Source organism: Pseudopodoces humilis, chromosome 3 (assembly GCF_049639895.1).
Source record: "Pseudopodoces humilis isolate 2021_Gansu_Grassland_sample_001 chromosome 3, ASM4963989v1, whole genome shotgun sequence".
NCBI lineage: Eukaryota > Metazoa > Chordata > Aves > Passeriformes > Paridae > Pseudopodoces > Pseudopodoces humilis.
Genome location: NC_142202.1, coordinates 111,460,557 through 111,477,209, shown reverse-complemented (window position 1 = coordinate 111,477,209; position 16,653 = coordinate 111,460,557). Strand labels below are relative to the sequence as shown.

Sequence of the window (16,653 nt, the reverse complement as noted above, 5' to 3'; positions counted from 1 at the left end):
AGTGACCTCAAAATGAATCTTGTAATGGCCAAAACATCCCCCCCCCCAAAAAAAATAAATAAAAAAATCTCCAAATCTGACTTTCTTTTTCCTGGGATCCTTAACTGCGCCCAAAGGGTAAAGAGACACATCAGCCTAGAGGAACAAGTGCTCCTCACTTTCCTGCTGCCTCACTGCACTGCCTCTAAATGGCCTTGTCCAAGCAAGCTGGAAGAGACTGGGTTGTTTTCAGCTTTCTCTTGGCCAAGGCTGGGAAGGTGAAACCTAAAATCCTCCTGCTCTCGTCTTTGGGCGACGCTCCCTCTCTGTGCCTCCCCCTGGATGTATCCCCCGTTGTTCCTCTAACAGAAAACCAGCTCTGCTGACAACCCCAGTCTCCTGCAGCATCACAGGGGAGCAGCTGCTAGGAAAGCAGCTGAAATCAGCGTTTTAATCTGAGGTTGGGGTGTATTTCCCAGATCCAGGGGTGGCTGTTCCTCCAGCAGTGAGGCTCCAAACCAGCCCCGGGAGCGGAAGCCGCGTTTGGTGCCGTCGCTGTTCCCTTCTCCCGCTTTTGTGTGAGCTTGTCTTGTTTAGTCTGAAAGGAAGCAGGACTGGACTTCAACAACAAGGGCCACGACAACACGAGCCTTTCTCAAATAACTTTTCCTCTTTCCCTGAAAAAGGACAATTTCCCTGTGTCAGGCCACAGAGGGTGCAAGCAAATGAGGGGCTGCCTTGTGGAAACGTGACCAAACAAATCGGAGATATTGTGAACATGAAAGGTTTGAGCTGTACTTTACATGCTCAAAAGACACTTCTTTTTTCCTCTATATTTAGTAAAAGATTAAATCCAAATCAAAATAAATCCTCTTTGCTCAAACAGGTCATGGCCTCTGTACTTGCGAGCCCTGAACCAATTTAATTGTTTAATGTCATAAAGTGGCAGGCTCACATTAACAGCTTGGACTTCAAGGTCGAGTTATTTCACCAAAAATCCCAAACCCTGATATGAAAATCTGGCCTCCATTCAGATATCAATTAGCTCCGTTTTAGCAGAGGCATTTGCTGTCAGAAAACATTACACAGAGCTTTCAGTTTAATAAATCAGCTATTAGTGGAAACTGATCCTATCCATGCCCTGAAATGGGCACACACCGTGTGAACGGGGAACAGAGCAAAAGGGAAAGGACTGAACAACTGTCAAGGGCCAGAACCTGGGCTAACTGAAATAATGTCATCACTCTAAGATAGAAAGGAATTACTAAACTCCACAAGTTCTTGATCAGAGTTTTTCTGGCTGCCCTAATTTATCCCATAAAGTACCTGGTGGATGTAAGAGGGTTTTCCTCTTCCTCCATGCAGGTTTAATCTGATCCCTGATCTCATCCACATGATCTGTGAGCAGGGGTTACTGGGGATTGCAGGGTTAGAGCCACACAGATGCCCAAGTCACTCCCATCTCACCTCTGCCTCCTGCTCCCATCCCTGCCCACGCCCCGACCGCTCGGAATATTCGCTGCTCCTTTGTTCATCTCCTTCACTAAGGAATTGTTTCATTCCCAACATCAGCAGCCTAAGGTCATCCAGAATTGCCCAAAATAAAGAGGAACAGCACATTAGAGCTTTAAGCAAGTTGCTGCAGGGGGTGTTTCTAAACCCAGGTTTTACTTGCCAAATTTAGACTCCCACAAGGCAATAGATCACCTTGAGCAGGGCTTGCTCTAATCTTGGCCAGGGCTTATGAAACAACAAAACTCCTCTTACCTTTGGCAAACTTCATATAATGGACACGGTTCTTGGAAGATTTGGATTTTTCTTCGAGGCTGAATGTCTTTTTCTTCTTTTTCACTGAGGATTCTAAAAAAACAAACCCCAAGCAAACAGGGTCCAACTCTGTTAGAGACACTTAAGCACAAAATTCAAACATCAGTGTAATTCATTTTCTCTCTCAAAATCCAGTCAACAACATATCATAAAGTATTACTGAAGGAAGCATTCTAAGTTTTGTCTGAAATATGTCAGTGCTTGTTTTTTGGTTTTTTTGCCCCCTCCCCCTTCTTTCCCATTTCCAATCCAATTTAATTTGAAAAGCCAGATATAGGTACTCCAGGTCAAAGGTAAATCCATCTCTGCGGTAAGAGAATAATAATAGTGCTGTTTTTCATAGAGTATCTCCAGCACAAAAGCCTGAGAAAGATGTAAGAAATAGTAGGAAATACTGATTGAGCAGAAAGAAAAATGAGGGGAAACCCCCACCACCATAAGATTTTCATTTCTAACCCTACACAAAGTACCTTTATTTGGACAAAAGCTGATACATCTGTGTAAGGAAACTGAATGGTGACACAGCTTTTCTGTCCCCGAGGCCAGCTACAACAAATTGCCACATCTCCATTATCTCATTTTCCAGGCTTCCAGAAGAGAGACTGCATCTAAACTGTCCTCTGGGAATGGTCTCTGGGGCTGGCTCACTCCCAGAGTCACTCAGGAGTACTTTGGGAGGCTGTGAACAGGTTAAAGCCACATGAAGGATTAACCTCGCTATTTAACAGCGCAGAGATCACGTTCCTGTGCTGTGCCAGGTTATTTTGGGGGTACAAATGTTCTCCTTGCAGCCACAGAGCCTGCTATTTCACAAAACATTGCCAGAAAGAGAGAATTCACCTGTTGAACAGTTAATTACTGCCTTGTTAGTACTGAAAAGAGGCACCACAGGAGTCTCTGCTCTGTAACTCCACAGAAGGTTACTATGGTGAGGTGGTTTTCTTCCTCCCAGTGGGATGGGTAAGGAAATCAACCCATACCCCGAGGGCCAAGTTGAGTCACCTTTTTTATATGATCCCACCCTGGAAAAGCTCTGCTGCCCAAACCTTTCTGACACTGGATTTCCAGCACTTCCCTGCTTGATAGGCAGTGCCACCAGATGAATCCCTGAGCTAAAAGTGAAATCCTCAGCCTGCAGTGGGAGAGCAGGCTGAGATCCACTCTCCCACTCCCAAACTAATGGGAAGAGAAAGGACCAGCAAATCCGGTTTTTAACAAAAACTCCTCAATAAAAAGGGTCTGTGGGGAAAGTAAGGATCACAACTAAACTATCCTGACAGTGATGCAGCACTTTGAGCCTGGTTTCCAATCTCTTGGTAGCAAAAGGAGCACTACACAGCAAAGGGTTTCCACAGAGCCTTCCTCCTCCACTGTTATTCCTGCCGGGAAAGGGGCAGCAGCACCGCCTCGTGCCTGCAGGGAGGAATTCCACTACAGAACATGCTGGCACTTGCAGTGGGCAGGGAAATAAATCCCTGTCTTCCAGGGACTGGAAAATCATCTGACAAACTGAGCAAGCACTGCAGGAATATTAATGTGCTTTTTACAGGAATTTAGTCGGGGCAATAAAGCCACGGAAGTGGCATTTCTGCAGCAAATGGGATCGAGGTGGATCTGCCAAAGCACAGCCAGGGTGTTGTTCCCACTGTTTATCCATGGGAAAGGGAAAGTCATCATCACTAAGGATCCCAGCTAAAGAACCAGGAATTATAGAATGGTTTGGGTGGGAAAAGATGATGGAGTCCCAACTCCCACTATCCCAGGCTGCTCCAAGCCCCATCCATCCTGGCCTTGGACACTTCCAGGGATCCAGGGGCAGCCCCAGCTTCTCTGGGCACCCTGTGCCAGGGCCTCCCCACCAGTGGATGAACTTCTTCCTAACATTTAATCTAATTTAAACCTGCCCTCACTGGATGCTCAGCTAGGAAAAAAAAAAAAAAAAAGGAAAAGACAGCTAAAGCTACATACAAATACCACTGAGGGTATTTGAAAGTTGGCATCAACCCCCACGGGGCCCTTCCTTTCCGACCTCTAATTGCAATCCAGCTCTGGCAACTGCACCAGTTCTTCAAGAACAATGAAGTTTTTCAGTGACTTTTAATGCTGTTTGAAACTGGAGGGTGTCCAATAAAGTAACATTTGCTCCTGCAGCACAGCTGCAGGCAGAGTTTTTTCTGGATCAGTTTTGCCAGCTTCAACAATTGCCAAAATAACAAGTTTCAGAGCGATCCCTTTCTGTAAATCAAAATGTGACTCTGACCTGGAATTTTCAAGGTGCGCCCAAATTTGTTCTCAGTGACTGAAAACTTGTCCCAGATTCTAAAAGGACCTAAAGAACTGAGTGAAAACAGGGAGAAATCTGAGTTTTCAAGGGTCACTTTGCATGAGGTGACCCAGGGAAGAGTGCAAAGCTTAGGACCAAGTCCTGCTCCTTGAACCTGCCTCTGCTGACTCACCATGGCCCTGGGCAAGTCATTTCAGCTCTCTGCTCATCAGTCTGCAGGTTTCCCACCAGTTACACCTCCCTGATCTTCCCAGGGCTCAAGTTGCAACTTGGGTAGGATTTTGTTCTGAAGTAGACAGGAACTTTTGGAATTTCCCCATGAAATGCTCTCCTACTTTCTCCAGGAGCTGAGTGACAGCACCGAGTCCTGGGTGGCCTCATGATTTCACAAGGACAGCTCGCACAGCAAGTTAAAAAAAGTGTTTTGAGGCATCAGGCTCAGAATTTTAGAATCAGAATTAGAATTAGAATTTTAATCCTAGTTCTCCAGGATTAGAAAACTTCCTTGCTAAATTATTTTCCTTCTTTCTACATTTTCTCTCCTAGAAAACCTTCAGTGCTCAAAGGTTAAGAATGAATGAATGAATGAATGAATGAATGAATGAAGAGTTGCTAAATTCACTAATCTGGCAATTCTGCCCCAGCAGCACAAGGACAGGGCTGTGTCCAAGCAGGAGCCCTCAGTTTAACAACACTCCAGAGAGGTGTTCAGATGCAAAATGAGAGTTTAAACTACATTTAATTAAAGGAGAGATGATAAATCACTCGATAAGCCAATTATTTCTCTAAGCTCATACCCACCATCACTTCCTAAATTCATTTTCACAAATGGTGAGTTTGTAAGAAGATTTTCAAAAACAGAAAACTTTTAAAATAGCCCTTTTGGGAAAGTTTCCCCACTTGTGTGCTCAACACCAGGGCTACAAAAATCACTTTATGTCACACTCAAAGCAGAGATGCAGAACTCTGAAGGAAAAGCTACAGAGCAGCTCTCTAAGGACAGGAAAAGGAGGTATTTAAGAAGCCACTGGAGCATGAAAACCAAGTGACAGTTCATCAGCAGAAGGAAGGCAAATATTGCTATGCTGAGTGATTGTTGTGAGCCTTCAGACAGATTCTGGGTGCTTTATAAAGAAAGAAATGTTCCTCTAGGTACAGCCCAGGGAAAGTGTCCCAAATATTGTGTTCTTGGATGAAATAAACAGGTTTAGCATTTTATGTTTTCTTTCCTCGAGAAAAAGCCTTTCTTTGAGTCCTGAGAGCAAAACTGATCCACTGAGATCCACAAATCCATCACCATGGATGGCAACACAGCCTTTGGCTCCCAGTGATTTTGGGGAGGGAGTTCTCAACCGCATCAAAGATATTTGCATCACAAACTGGGCCTCAGGAACTTTTTTAAGACACAGAATGGAAACTCTGCTGAGCTTCCAGCACCTGATTGAGCCAAGCATGAACCTACCTGTTTCACCCTGTCCATGGCAGTTATTCAGCTCAGCCAGAAGCTGGTTGAAGTCATCCTGATGAGCAATCCAGTTGTCCTGTAAATATCACCCACATGAATGTAAGGCAGAAGTCTTCAGAACTAACACATGTTTTACAAAAGTAAAGGTATTAAGACTCTTAGAAGTAAATTAATTGGTTATATTCAATCCTTGTTGGTAGGAGGGACCCTGGGAAGCTCCACAGGTGGTAACACCAACCACAGCTCCTACAGTCACCCCGAAGTGAAATGAAATTAGAAGGGCTGTCTTTGAAAGTCCTGAAGAATCCTGTTTGGTGCGTGCTACCACCAGCTGTGACAACAGATTTGACTAATATTCCATTCAAACAATTGTGCTTTTTGCTGAAATGGGATCCATTCCCTGCCCTGGGTCTAGTGCTCACCTCGTGATTGATGGTGGCTCCTAATCCCAGCATGTCGTTTTTCACCTTAACCCTGATGTGTTCGGGATTTCCTTGCTCCTGAGCCCCGAGACCCTAAGGAGGATTTGAGGGTAAAAATGTAAGGATTTTACAGCAGCAAATAGAGCTTTTGGACCATAAGACAGTTCACAAGGAAATACAGCAAGAAATCACAACTTCCTATTAATTTGCCTGCTTTGTAGCTGGATTCATTCACAGGCATTACCACACAACACACAAAGTTTTTTAAATTCACTACTTCAGCCTCCAGCAAAGCATTATAAACACTAAAATAGCAACAACATGAAGTAGTTGGGTGATTAATGAGGAAGCCACCTGACATTCCTAAGCAAAGTGTTTACAGTTTTCAAACAAGACACTACATAAGAAGAACATGCCTCTCCCCAGAAATGTCTCTGTCACTGGGAAGGGTAATGGGAGTAAGGCAGATCCACATGGAACACACAATTCAGCCCAAATTTATATGGGAGGAGAGCAGGAGGGGGCAGGGGAGAAGCAGACTGGAGCCAGCAGAATATTCACAACTCCTTCTACCCTTGTAAGTGGATGAAAATATTGGAGAAAACAACTTTGGGGTTGTTTAATATCAAGTAATATTCAGATCCAGGGTTATCTTTCTCAACTCTGTGGTCAAAGCTAAAAAATTAAAAAGCAAAGCTTTGGGTTTAAAACCTTGTTCCTGGTATTTTCCCACTTTTTGCCTCATCTGTCACAAATCATCAGCCAAATGTTTTAGAATTAATATACATTTATGTGGTGCTGCAGTGGAGAGAAGCCCTGTAGACACATCCTGGGATATCAAATATTTGAAGGGATGAGGCCTATTTGGAAAAGGCAGTTGCTATTACAAAGAAGAGTTTATTTGGTCAATAGGGTGGAAAATTTGCCTTGAAACTTCTGCTGACCAAAAAGGATGGAAGCAAGCAGGACACTTGGCCACACATCCTTCCCTGACCCAACTCCAGTACAACCAATTACAGGAGTGGTGTTAAGCAGCATCGTTTCACTGCCCAGATGGGCTTCTGCCCCTTAATTTGATGAATGGAAAGTTCCATTTGTCCAAGTTTGCAATGGAATGGAGACATAAATCCTTCCTGTAAAACTGCTGGCAAGAAAGATCCAGTATCTCGAGTGGGAAACATTCTGAGACAACTGAGGGAACAATTTAAATCCAAAAACAGGCTTTAAGGCATTCACAGAATTGAGAATGATCCTAATTTTATGCCTTTTAAGGAAAGTCTGGAAGAGGAAATCTTGAAGAATAATTAAAGGTAGTGGTTTTGTAGGGATTCTTATCACTGAACACCCTGATGTGCAGCCCCAAATCTCAGCTTTGCTGAGGCACCTCTGTGGAATTAAACCTGCAGTTTGTGGGTGTCTGTGCTGACCTGGAGGTTTTAATTAGTGCCTGAAACCAGTCCTCTCATCCACAGGTCATGGCTGGAGCTGGGATGGGACACAGCTCACAGCATTTTAGGGGTTCAAGGAATAGATCAGAAAAAAAAAATCTTCAAACCAGGTGAAAGACTAAAGCAGGTCCTGGAGTTGCTTTAAAGAGTGTCAAAAGCAGGAAGAGACTTGAGGGTTTAAAGGCAGCTTAAAACCTTTAATTTAATGATTTAATGCTCCAACTCCTGTTCTTATTTGGGAATTTAGGTTGTCAGAGAATGGAGAGAAACTGGAAAGCAGAAGAGGCACAAACAAGACTTTGTAACAAAGTGCAGAAATCTCTCACTGCTCAAATTCCCTGCGCATTTGAGAGGATAAAACAAAGGAGAGTCCCCTGGCAGTTTTAGAGCCTTCAGCTACACCATTCTCCTTTAGATCCTACCTTTCCTTTGGACCAGCCCATCTTCTCCAGCATCTTCTGGCCAAATTTGGAGTCATCATTGCTCCAAGCGGTGTTTCGTGGATCCACGGACCACTTCTGCTTTCTCCGGGCTGCAGCAGGAAGGGAAAATTCAAACAGGCTCTACTGGCATTCCCAGAGAGCTCCTGGTGTTGGATCAGTTCAAACAAAGCTCTTCATTGCAAAAGAAACCACTCCAGAACTTAGAACTTATGTTCCAGACTGAACATATTTCAGGGGTTAATTTTACTAAATAAAAAACTCAACAACAACAATAAAAGCCCAGTGAAAATATTAATTATTAATTATTAATGGGAAGATGCCAAAGTAGGATTGCTACGGAAGTTGCTGTCCCTCAGGATGGGCTGCAGTTCAGGGAAGGCTTTAAGGATTACCATTTAGGTGTAAATTCCATATTTATTCCAATTTTGTTTTACATCTGGCTTCAACATGGAATCTACAGGGGAGGAGATCATGAGGCTCCTTTCCCAGTTCTGGACAAAATCAATTCTCCAGGCTTCCCTTTAACCAGAACCCACAAATGTTAATATTCTAACAAATATTTCTAACAAAAAAAAAAAAAAATCCAGTGGAAGTGAACGGGGAAAGGGAATGACAGAACACAAACCCATGGGATTTCAGCTTTTGAATTTCCCAAAAATTGTTTACGGGGAAATTGAAAAGCTGCCAGAAATTATTGTGGGAGTTAAGAGATCCAAAGGACAATCAAGGCTCCTTTGTCCTATGTGGATTCCTAAAGAAATTACAGATTCCCAGACCCACATGTTGCCTTTCCCAACAGGAACAGCTTCCTTGAAATCAAGGAAGAGCAGCCAGCCCAGTTAACCAGTCACTTGAAGTGTGCACCTAAGCCCAGGCAGGAAGAGAACCTAAATAAACAAGACAAACAAAGAATGGGAGACAGGAAGATCACAAACTCCATCAAACACCATGGGAAATGCTGGATCAAAAATGACCGGTTAACCCAAGGCCACACAAAGGCAGGGAGAAGCCAAATCCAACGAGGTGTTTTCAATGTAATCAGGAAGTCATCTTTCCCAAAAAGACAAGATTTGGGATTTGGGCCAGAGGGACTGAATATTACAGGGATGTCTGACTCATTTTTTGCCCAGTTCTGTTTCATTTATAAGGAACTAAGACTGTCAGAATTCAAGGTGGAGGCTTTTTTAAACACACTTCCGAAACTTTGAAGCTCCAAACAGCCCCTGAACAGTTTTTACAGTGGGTTAAAGGCCCAAGGGCTGCGAGGGGAATCCAATCTTTGCCTGGTTCACTTCTCTACAGGAAACAACTTATTAACCTCAGAGGCTGTGGCTGCCCCAGGATCCCTGGAAGTGTCCAAGGCCAGGCTGGACAGGGCTTGGAGCAACCTGGGAGAGTGGGAGGTGTCCATGTCAATGGCAAGGGGTGGGATGAGATGGGCTTTAAGGTCCCTTCCACCGCAAACCATCCTCTGTGATTATTCCCACCAGGAAACCTTGAGAGCAGCAAATCCACCAAGCCAAGTGCTGCCAAGAAAAGATGGGGAAGCAACACTGTGGTCTGTGATTTTAAACTCCCAAACAAACTGGGATCACCATGGAGAACCACAGGGCTCAGCCTGGAGAAAAGGAGGCTCAGGGGGCCCTTCTGGCTCTGCACAACTCCCTGACAGGAGGGGACAGCCGGGGGGGTCGGGCTCTGCTCCCAGGGAACAGGGACAGGAGGAGAGGGCACGGCATCAAGTTGTGCCAGGGGAGATTTAGATTGGACTTGAGGGAAAAAATTCTTCATGAAAAAGGTGGTCAGACATTGGAACAGGCTTCCCAGGGCAGTGCTGGATTCTCCATCCCTGCAGGGATTTAAAAGCCATGTGGATGTGGCCCTTGGGGACATGGCTCAGTGGTGGCCTTGGCACTGCTGGGGGACGGTTGGACTGGATGATCTCGGAGATCTTTTCCAGCCTCAAAGATTCTGGTTCAAGGATTCCAACAGCTCTTATGTTCCCCAGCTGAGCAGCTGCCCTTCTTTTCAATCACAGCTTCAAAAATGAGTATCTATGGTTTTTCCTGACTATCTCTCCCTGTGGAAAAGCCCCTGAGATGCTTTGGTCCCAAAAGGCTGCTGGTAACAAAGCACAAAGGCACCTGACACAAATATTTCTTAAAATCAGTGCTTCCCTTTCCCAGCACTTTCAATCTAAGTGTTGAAAACTTCCTAGTTACACTGAGTTAATCCTCACATTTCTGCCAGGTTAACATACTCTGATTTTTAAACAGGGTGAGCTAAATGCACAAAAAACCCCAAACAAACTTGCTTTCATCCTTAGAGAAGCATTTAAGGAAGCCAGGACCAGCTCCATGCCATTTACAGAAAACATAAAATCATCTTCCCTTTCCAAACAAACAGAAAAATCCACTAATTAGTGAATAATTTATCAGAAGTGTAAATTTGTTCACTGATGTCTTTAGAGTGGGAGAGGAAACCATGTACAAGATTCAGCTCCTAATTTAACACAAATTTTCCAGGCTGCTTCAAAAATGATGCCACAAATGGTGGTGATGAAACTCTGGGAGAGCAGCACCATCCAGTGGAGAAAATCCTCATTTCTTTAGGGAATCACAGAATCACTGAGGTTGGAAAATACCTCCAAGATCACCAGGTCCAACCATTCCCAGCACTGCCAAGGCTACCACTGCCCCATGTCCCCAAGGGCCACATCCAAATGGCTTTTAAATCCCTGCAGGGATGGGGACTCCAGCACTGCCCTGGGCAGCGGTGTCAGGGCTGGACAACTCAAATTCTTCACTCAGGTATTCTATGATCTGGGAAAGATCCATTACTAATCCCTTTTTCAAGATTAATTCTATGCCTGGAGCATGTTTTTAATTTTGATATCTGAAAGTTCCCATCCAAACTCCTGCTGTGTGCCCAGAGATGGTCTGGGGGCACAGGAAGGACGAGGCTCTCGAGCCAGGCTGGGAGAGCTGGGGGTGCTCACCTGGAGAAGAGAAGGATCCAGGGAGAGCTCAGAGTCCCTTCCAGGGCCTAAAGGGGCTCCAGGAGAGCTGGAGAGGGACTGGGGACAAGGGATGGAGGGACAGGACACAGGGAATGGCTTCAAAATTACAGAAGACAGAGTTAGATGGGATATTGGGAAGGAATTCCTGGCTGTGAGGAAGGTCAAGCCCTGGCACAGGGTGCCCAGAGAAGCTGTGGCTGCCCCTGGATCCCTGGAAGTGTCCAAGGCCAGGCTGGATGGAGCTTGGAGCACCCTGGGATAGTGGGAGGTGTCCCTGCGCATGGCAGGGGGTGGAATTGGATGAGCTTTAAGGTTCCTTCCACTCCAAATATGTTTATTATTGACAGGTCCAATTAAAATAATTAAAAAATTCTGAAAAATTGACACCAAAGTTCACACTGAAAATACCTAAAAAATTCCATGTGCAAATGCAGATTTGTTTTTTCTCAAATCACATCTTTATTTCCTACAGTAAACTGTATTTGTTATTTGTACTGTCCATATCTCCTGCAGCCCAGCAAACAAATTCACCAGACCCTGAGCTCTCAGTCAAGGGTGCCCTGTCAGAAAAGGGGAGCCCAACTTCTCAATCACCTCAGAGGCAGAACTGAAAGTTTTTGTTTCCAATACTAGGGAAATTTAAACAAAATTCACAGAATCATGGAATACCCTGAGCTGGAAGGGACCATTCAGACCCCAAAAATCCCACCCTGGGCATCCCTGAGAGCGTTGTCCAAACACTCCTGGAGCTCTGGCAGCCTTGGAATGTCACCATTCCCTGGGGAGCTCTTCCAGTGCCTGACAACCTCTGGGCAAAGAACCTTTCCCTGATATTCATCCCAAATTCCCCTGACAGCTCCAGCCCTTTCCTGGGTCCTGCCCCTGTCACTGGGAGCAGAAACTGGAGCTGCCCCTCAGGAGGAGCTGCAGCCCCCAGTGAAGTCTGAGCTCCGTCTCCTCCAGCTGAACAAACCCAGTGCCTTCAGTCACTCCTCGTGTGGCCCCTCCAGACCCTTCCCCACCTCCAAATCCTCCTCTGGAAGATCTCTAAAAGCTGGAGATCGGCACAGATTGAGCTCAGCTCTGGTGCTGCCCCAGAAATGACCAAAGCACCAAACCCAGCCCCAACACACGGCCCTGTCACGTTCCCTGGGTGTCCCCAGCCCCAACACATGGCCCTGTCACGTCCCCTGGGTGTCCCCAGCCCCAACACATGGCCCTGTCACGTTCCCTGGGTGTCCCCAGCCCCAACACACGGCCCTGTCACATCCCCTGGGTGTCCCCAGCCCCAACACATGGCCCTGTCACGTTCCCTGGGTGTCCCCAGCCCCAACACCCCGGCCTGGAGGTGTCTCCCCTCAAACACATGGCCAGAGATGGCCCCAAGCCACTGACAGGACAAGCTGTCCCCAAAGGTGTCCAAGGGACATTCCCGCTGCTCCTGCCCTCCCTGGGACACGACAGACCCCACAAAGAACCCCCCTGCACCCCCTTATCCTGCACCAATATCACCTGGAACCCTTTCCTGGCCATCCCAGCCTCCAGATCGCATCTTTTCACCCTGGGACCCTCCTGATGCCCCTTCCTGCCTTCCCCAGACCCCAGATCCTCTGTTTTTCACCCCCAGGGACGCTTGAAACCCCTTCTCTGCCTCAGCCCGGATCTCCCAGTCCGCTCTTTCCGTGACCCTAGGATCCCCAGACCCCCATTCCTGCCTTTCTCACACCCGAACCCCCTCGTTCTTCAACATCGGGGACCTCCTGAGCCCCTTTTGCCGCCCCGGCCTGGGTCTTCCAGCTCCCAGACCCCTCACTTTCCCAGATCCTGGGGGATCTCCATTCCTGCCTTTCCCAGCTCCCAGTTCTTCAACACCGGCAACCCCCTGCACCCTTTCCCGGCCATCTCGGGATCCCCCCCCCTTCCCCTGACACAGGAGACCCCATTTCCTGGACAGAGGAACCCCTCATCCCTCTGTCCCAGTCCCTGCACTCCCCTTTCCTTAACTCTGGAACCCTCTTCCCCAGCACCGGAACGCCCCGAACCCCTTTATCCGGCCCTGGGACCCCTCCGCACCCATCAGGACGGGCAGCGCGGCCCGGACCCCTCAGGCAGGGCTCTGGGGAGGGTCTGAGGCCGCTCCCGGGGCACCGGCTCGTCCCCATTCCCGCGGCATTCCCGCCGGGATCGGCACTCACGCTCCGCCAGCATCGCCATCTTGGGGGGCCTCTCCCCGTGCGCGGGGACTTTCGTGACCTCCGGCGCACAGAAAGGGCGACCTGAGTAGCGCCTGATTAAAAAAAAGTTTTAAAACAGGCGAGCGCGGCGGCCACCACAGTGCAAATAATAATAAAAAAAAATTTTAAAAAAAGAAAATAAAGTTTGGAAATTTTCTAAAATTCTGATAAATATCTGAAAACGCATCTCGGTTGCGTATCGGCTGTTTCCGAGCCGGGGGAAGGGGATGAGCAGCGCTTGCTGTGTATGGTTGGAAATAAGGGGTACGGGTAGGGTGAATATTCCAGGGAATTTCAGGTGTGATGTCCCTGGATTTCCCCAAATCCCGCTGTGGTGGGAGGAAACTGGCCGGGGGGATACAGAGGCATCTTGAGAAACATCTTTTCCTTTCTGTGAAATGTGTGTGTGGGGAAATTATTTTTTCCTTTCTGCCAGAAATTGTATTTGGGGAGTGAAGCAACCCCTTCGATGAGGTGCTGAATCAAAGCTCTTCTATGCAGGAATCCTTTTTTGTAATTACGTTCTTGAGCCCTTGGTCTTTTGTATTTTCTTGGATTTTTAGCATCTCTTCGCTTGTATTATTTGAAGAACAGCACCCAAAATATGACTGAGTTCTTCAGGCAGCTTCCTCTGGCTCCTCTCTGCCTACATTTTGCACCTAAGTGCAATATTTTTTTCTTTAATATCCCTTTTATAGGAGTGCTGTGTAGAGATTTTATGTTCTGTGTTTGTGGAGTGTGTTAATTCTTCTTTTACCCTCTACTGAATCAGTGATTGCGTCTTTCCATGTTGTTGTGATGCTCTGAATTGTGGGTATTTGGTGTTTCTCTTTCTCTTTCCTAAACTGGAGTGACCTGGAAGTGTCCCAGGAGTTCTCAATACCTCGAATGAGGCTGATGATGGGAGGACTGAGCCCAGAATCCCAGGCTGGATCAGGCTGGAAGGGACCACAGTGGCTCATCTGGTGCCACCTCCCAGCTCCAGCAGGGCCAGCCCAGAGCACAGGGATTGTGTCCAGGCAGTTCTGGAATATCCCCAGTGAGGAGACTCCACTCCCTCTCTGGACAATCTGCTCAGGGCTCGGTCACTGCACTGGGAAGTTCTTCCTCCTGTTCAGGTGGAACTTGCTGGGATCAATCCCTGCCCGTTCCTCTGCTGCCATTGCTGGATCCCCATGGAGCAGAGCCTGGGCCCTGCTCTGAGCCCTCCCTGCTCACAGGGACACCCAGGGATGAGGTTCCCTCTCAGGATCTCTCTCCTCTCAAGGCTGAACAGCCCCAGCTCCCTCAGCCTTTCCTGGGCAGGGAGATGCTCCAGGCCCTTCCTCATCTTCATCACCCTCTCTGGACCCACTGCAGAAGCTCCGTGTCCCTCGTGTCCTGAGGAGCCCCAAGCTGGACACAGCACCCCAGATGTGCCTCACAGGGCTGAGCAGAGGGGCAGGATCGCTCCCTGACCTGCTGGAAATGCTCTTCCTGGAGCACCCCTGGATCTCTTTGGCCTTCTTTGCCCCCTGGGCACTGCTGGTCAAGGACACCTTCCACTCTCACAGGTTGATCCAAGCCCTGCCCAACCTGTCCTTGGACACTTCCAGGGATCCAGGGGCTGCCACAGCTTCTCTGGGCACCCTGTGCCAGGGTCTGCCCACCCTCACAGCTGAGAATTCCTTCCCAATATCCCATCCATCCCTGCCCTCTGGCACTGGGAAGCCATTCCCTGTGTCCTGTCCCTCCAGGCCTTGTCCCAAGTCCCTCTCCAGCTCTCCTGTAGACTTCCTTCAGGTACTGGGAAGCCACAATAAGGTCACCCCAAATCTTCTCTTCTCCAGGCTGAACAAGCCAAATTCCCTCACCCTCTCCTCACAGGAGAGGATCAGGACAGATTTCCCACTGCTCTTTCTCCATCTCTCCTCCCATCTGGATGGCAGCTGGGTTACAGCTCCCCTGGCTCAGCTTTTCCCACTGCTTTGCCCCTGTGCCTTTGGATTTATGTTACAGTTCCCTGTTTGCTTTGGGAACACTGTGCAAGACAGTTTTTATGGGGTTTTTGTCTTGCAAACAAACATTATGTCTGTGTCTGTTCCTGTCTAAGACCCCTTCTGTCTGTCAGCATTGATACGATGGAGCTCGATCCTGGCAAATCTCTAAATTTATAATTAGCTTGGTGATTTATTTTTAATAGTTCATATCAGGTTTTATTAAACTGGCTGCTCTGGCTGCCCCAGTTCCTCCTTTAAACAAGGGCATTGAACTGGTCCTTTTATACTTTTCTGAGGCCATTTCCTGCTGCCAGGAATCCTCACAGGGTTTGTTTTCTCCAGACTTTATTGCCAGTTCTCTGCACTTTCAGGTCACATTCATCAGGCTCGAATGATGTGAAAACAAATAAATACTGCCCAGGCCGTCACTGTGTGGCAGAGAGATATTTTCCTGTTCAAAAGTTTCACTTAATGCTTTCGTCCAGGAGGAAATCCTTGGAGATCAGAATCAGCCATAGAAGAGCTTTCTTTCTGTTTTCATAGAATCATACAGAATCACGGAATCATTCAGGTTGGAAAATCCCTCCAAGACCATCGAGTCCAACCTGTGACCGATCCCCACCTTGTCCCCAGCCCAGAGCTCTGAGTGCCACGTCCAGACCTTCCTGGGACACCTCCAGGGATGGGAACTCCAAACCTCCCTGGGCAGCCCCTGCCAAGGCCTGACCACCCTTTCAATGTAGAAATTCCTCCTGATGTCCAACCTGAACCTCCCCTGGCACAGTTTGAGGCCGTTCCCTCTCCTCCTGTCCCTGTTCCCTGGGAGCAGAGCCCAACCCCCCCAGCTGTCCCCTCCTGTCAGGGAGTTGTGCAGAGCCAGAAGGGCCCCCCTGAGCCTCCTTTTCTCCAGGCTGAGCCCCTTTCCCAGCTCCCTCAGCCTCTCCTGGTGCTCCAGCCCCTTTCCAAGCTCTGTGTCACCACATCTGCTTCCCAGTGCTCACAGCTCACTCATCAGCATCCTTATAGTAACATTCAGGTTGGAAAAAACTTCCAAATCCAACCATCCCCCAGCACTGCCAAAGCCACCACTGCCCCATGTCCCCAGGTGCCACATCCACATGGTTTTTAAAACTTTCCAGGGATAGGAACTCCACCACTGCCCTGGACAGCCTGTTTCAATGTTTGACCACCCTTTCAGTGAAGAAAATGTTCCTCATATCCAATCTAAACCTCCTCTGGCACAACTTGAGGCCATTTCCTCCTCCTTTCAGGGAGTTGTAGGAAGTCTTCTCCTCCCCTTCCACCACCACCCAGGCATTCTCTGTAGTGGCCACTCTTTGCTGTCATCTGGATCTGAAATAAAAGAATTTATCCTTCCCTTATCCTTCTACCTGCATTCCCTGATCCAAGTGCCCTTCCTGGCAGCCATTTCCATGAATTATACTTCTAAGATCTCTTTTACATCAATGAAATTGTGTCGGGTGTTTGGGTGGTCACTTGTGTGATCCACTTCACACCAGCCGAGTTCTGCTCTGGTTGTAATTTTGGAGAGA

At 47.5% G+C, this 16,653-nt stretch overlaps 1 protein-coding gene across 2 annotated transcripts in view; it reads right to left on the bottom strand.

Annotated features, from left to right (window-relative positions):
- Window positions 1-13,142, bottom strand: part of PINX1 (PIN2 (TERF1) interacting telomerase inhibitor 1) — a 59,518-nt gene extending 46,376 nt beyond the window's left edge. The window contains exons 1-5 of one of the 2 annotated variants that reach the window (XM_005528793.3): window positions 13,083-13,142; window positions 7,848-7,957; window positions 5,978-6,070; window positions 5,553-5,631; window positions 1,747-1,839 (exon numbers count right to left, since the gene is read on the bottom strand). In XM_005528793.3, coding sequence (XP_005528850.2) covers window positions 1,747-1,839; window positions 5,553-5,631; window positions 5,978-6,070; window positions 7,848-7,957; window positions 13,083-13,101 — 394 coding nt within the window. In that variant the 5' untranslated portion in view covers window positions 13,102-13,142. Of the gene's footprint in view, window positions 1-1,746; window positions 1,840-5,552; window positions 5,632-5,977; window positions 6,071-7,847; window positions 7,958-12,960; window positions 13,062-13,082 lie in introns of those variants that run through there. The other variant, XM_088053809.1, reaches the window with a different exon arrangement.
- Between the last annotated feature and the right edge of the window lie 3,511 nt (window positions 13,143-16,653).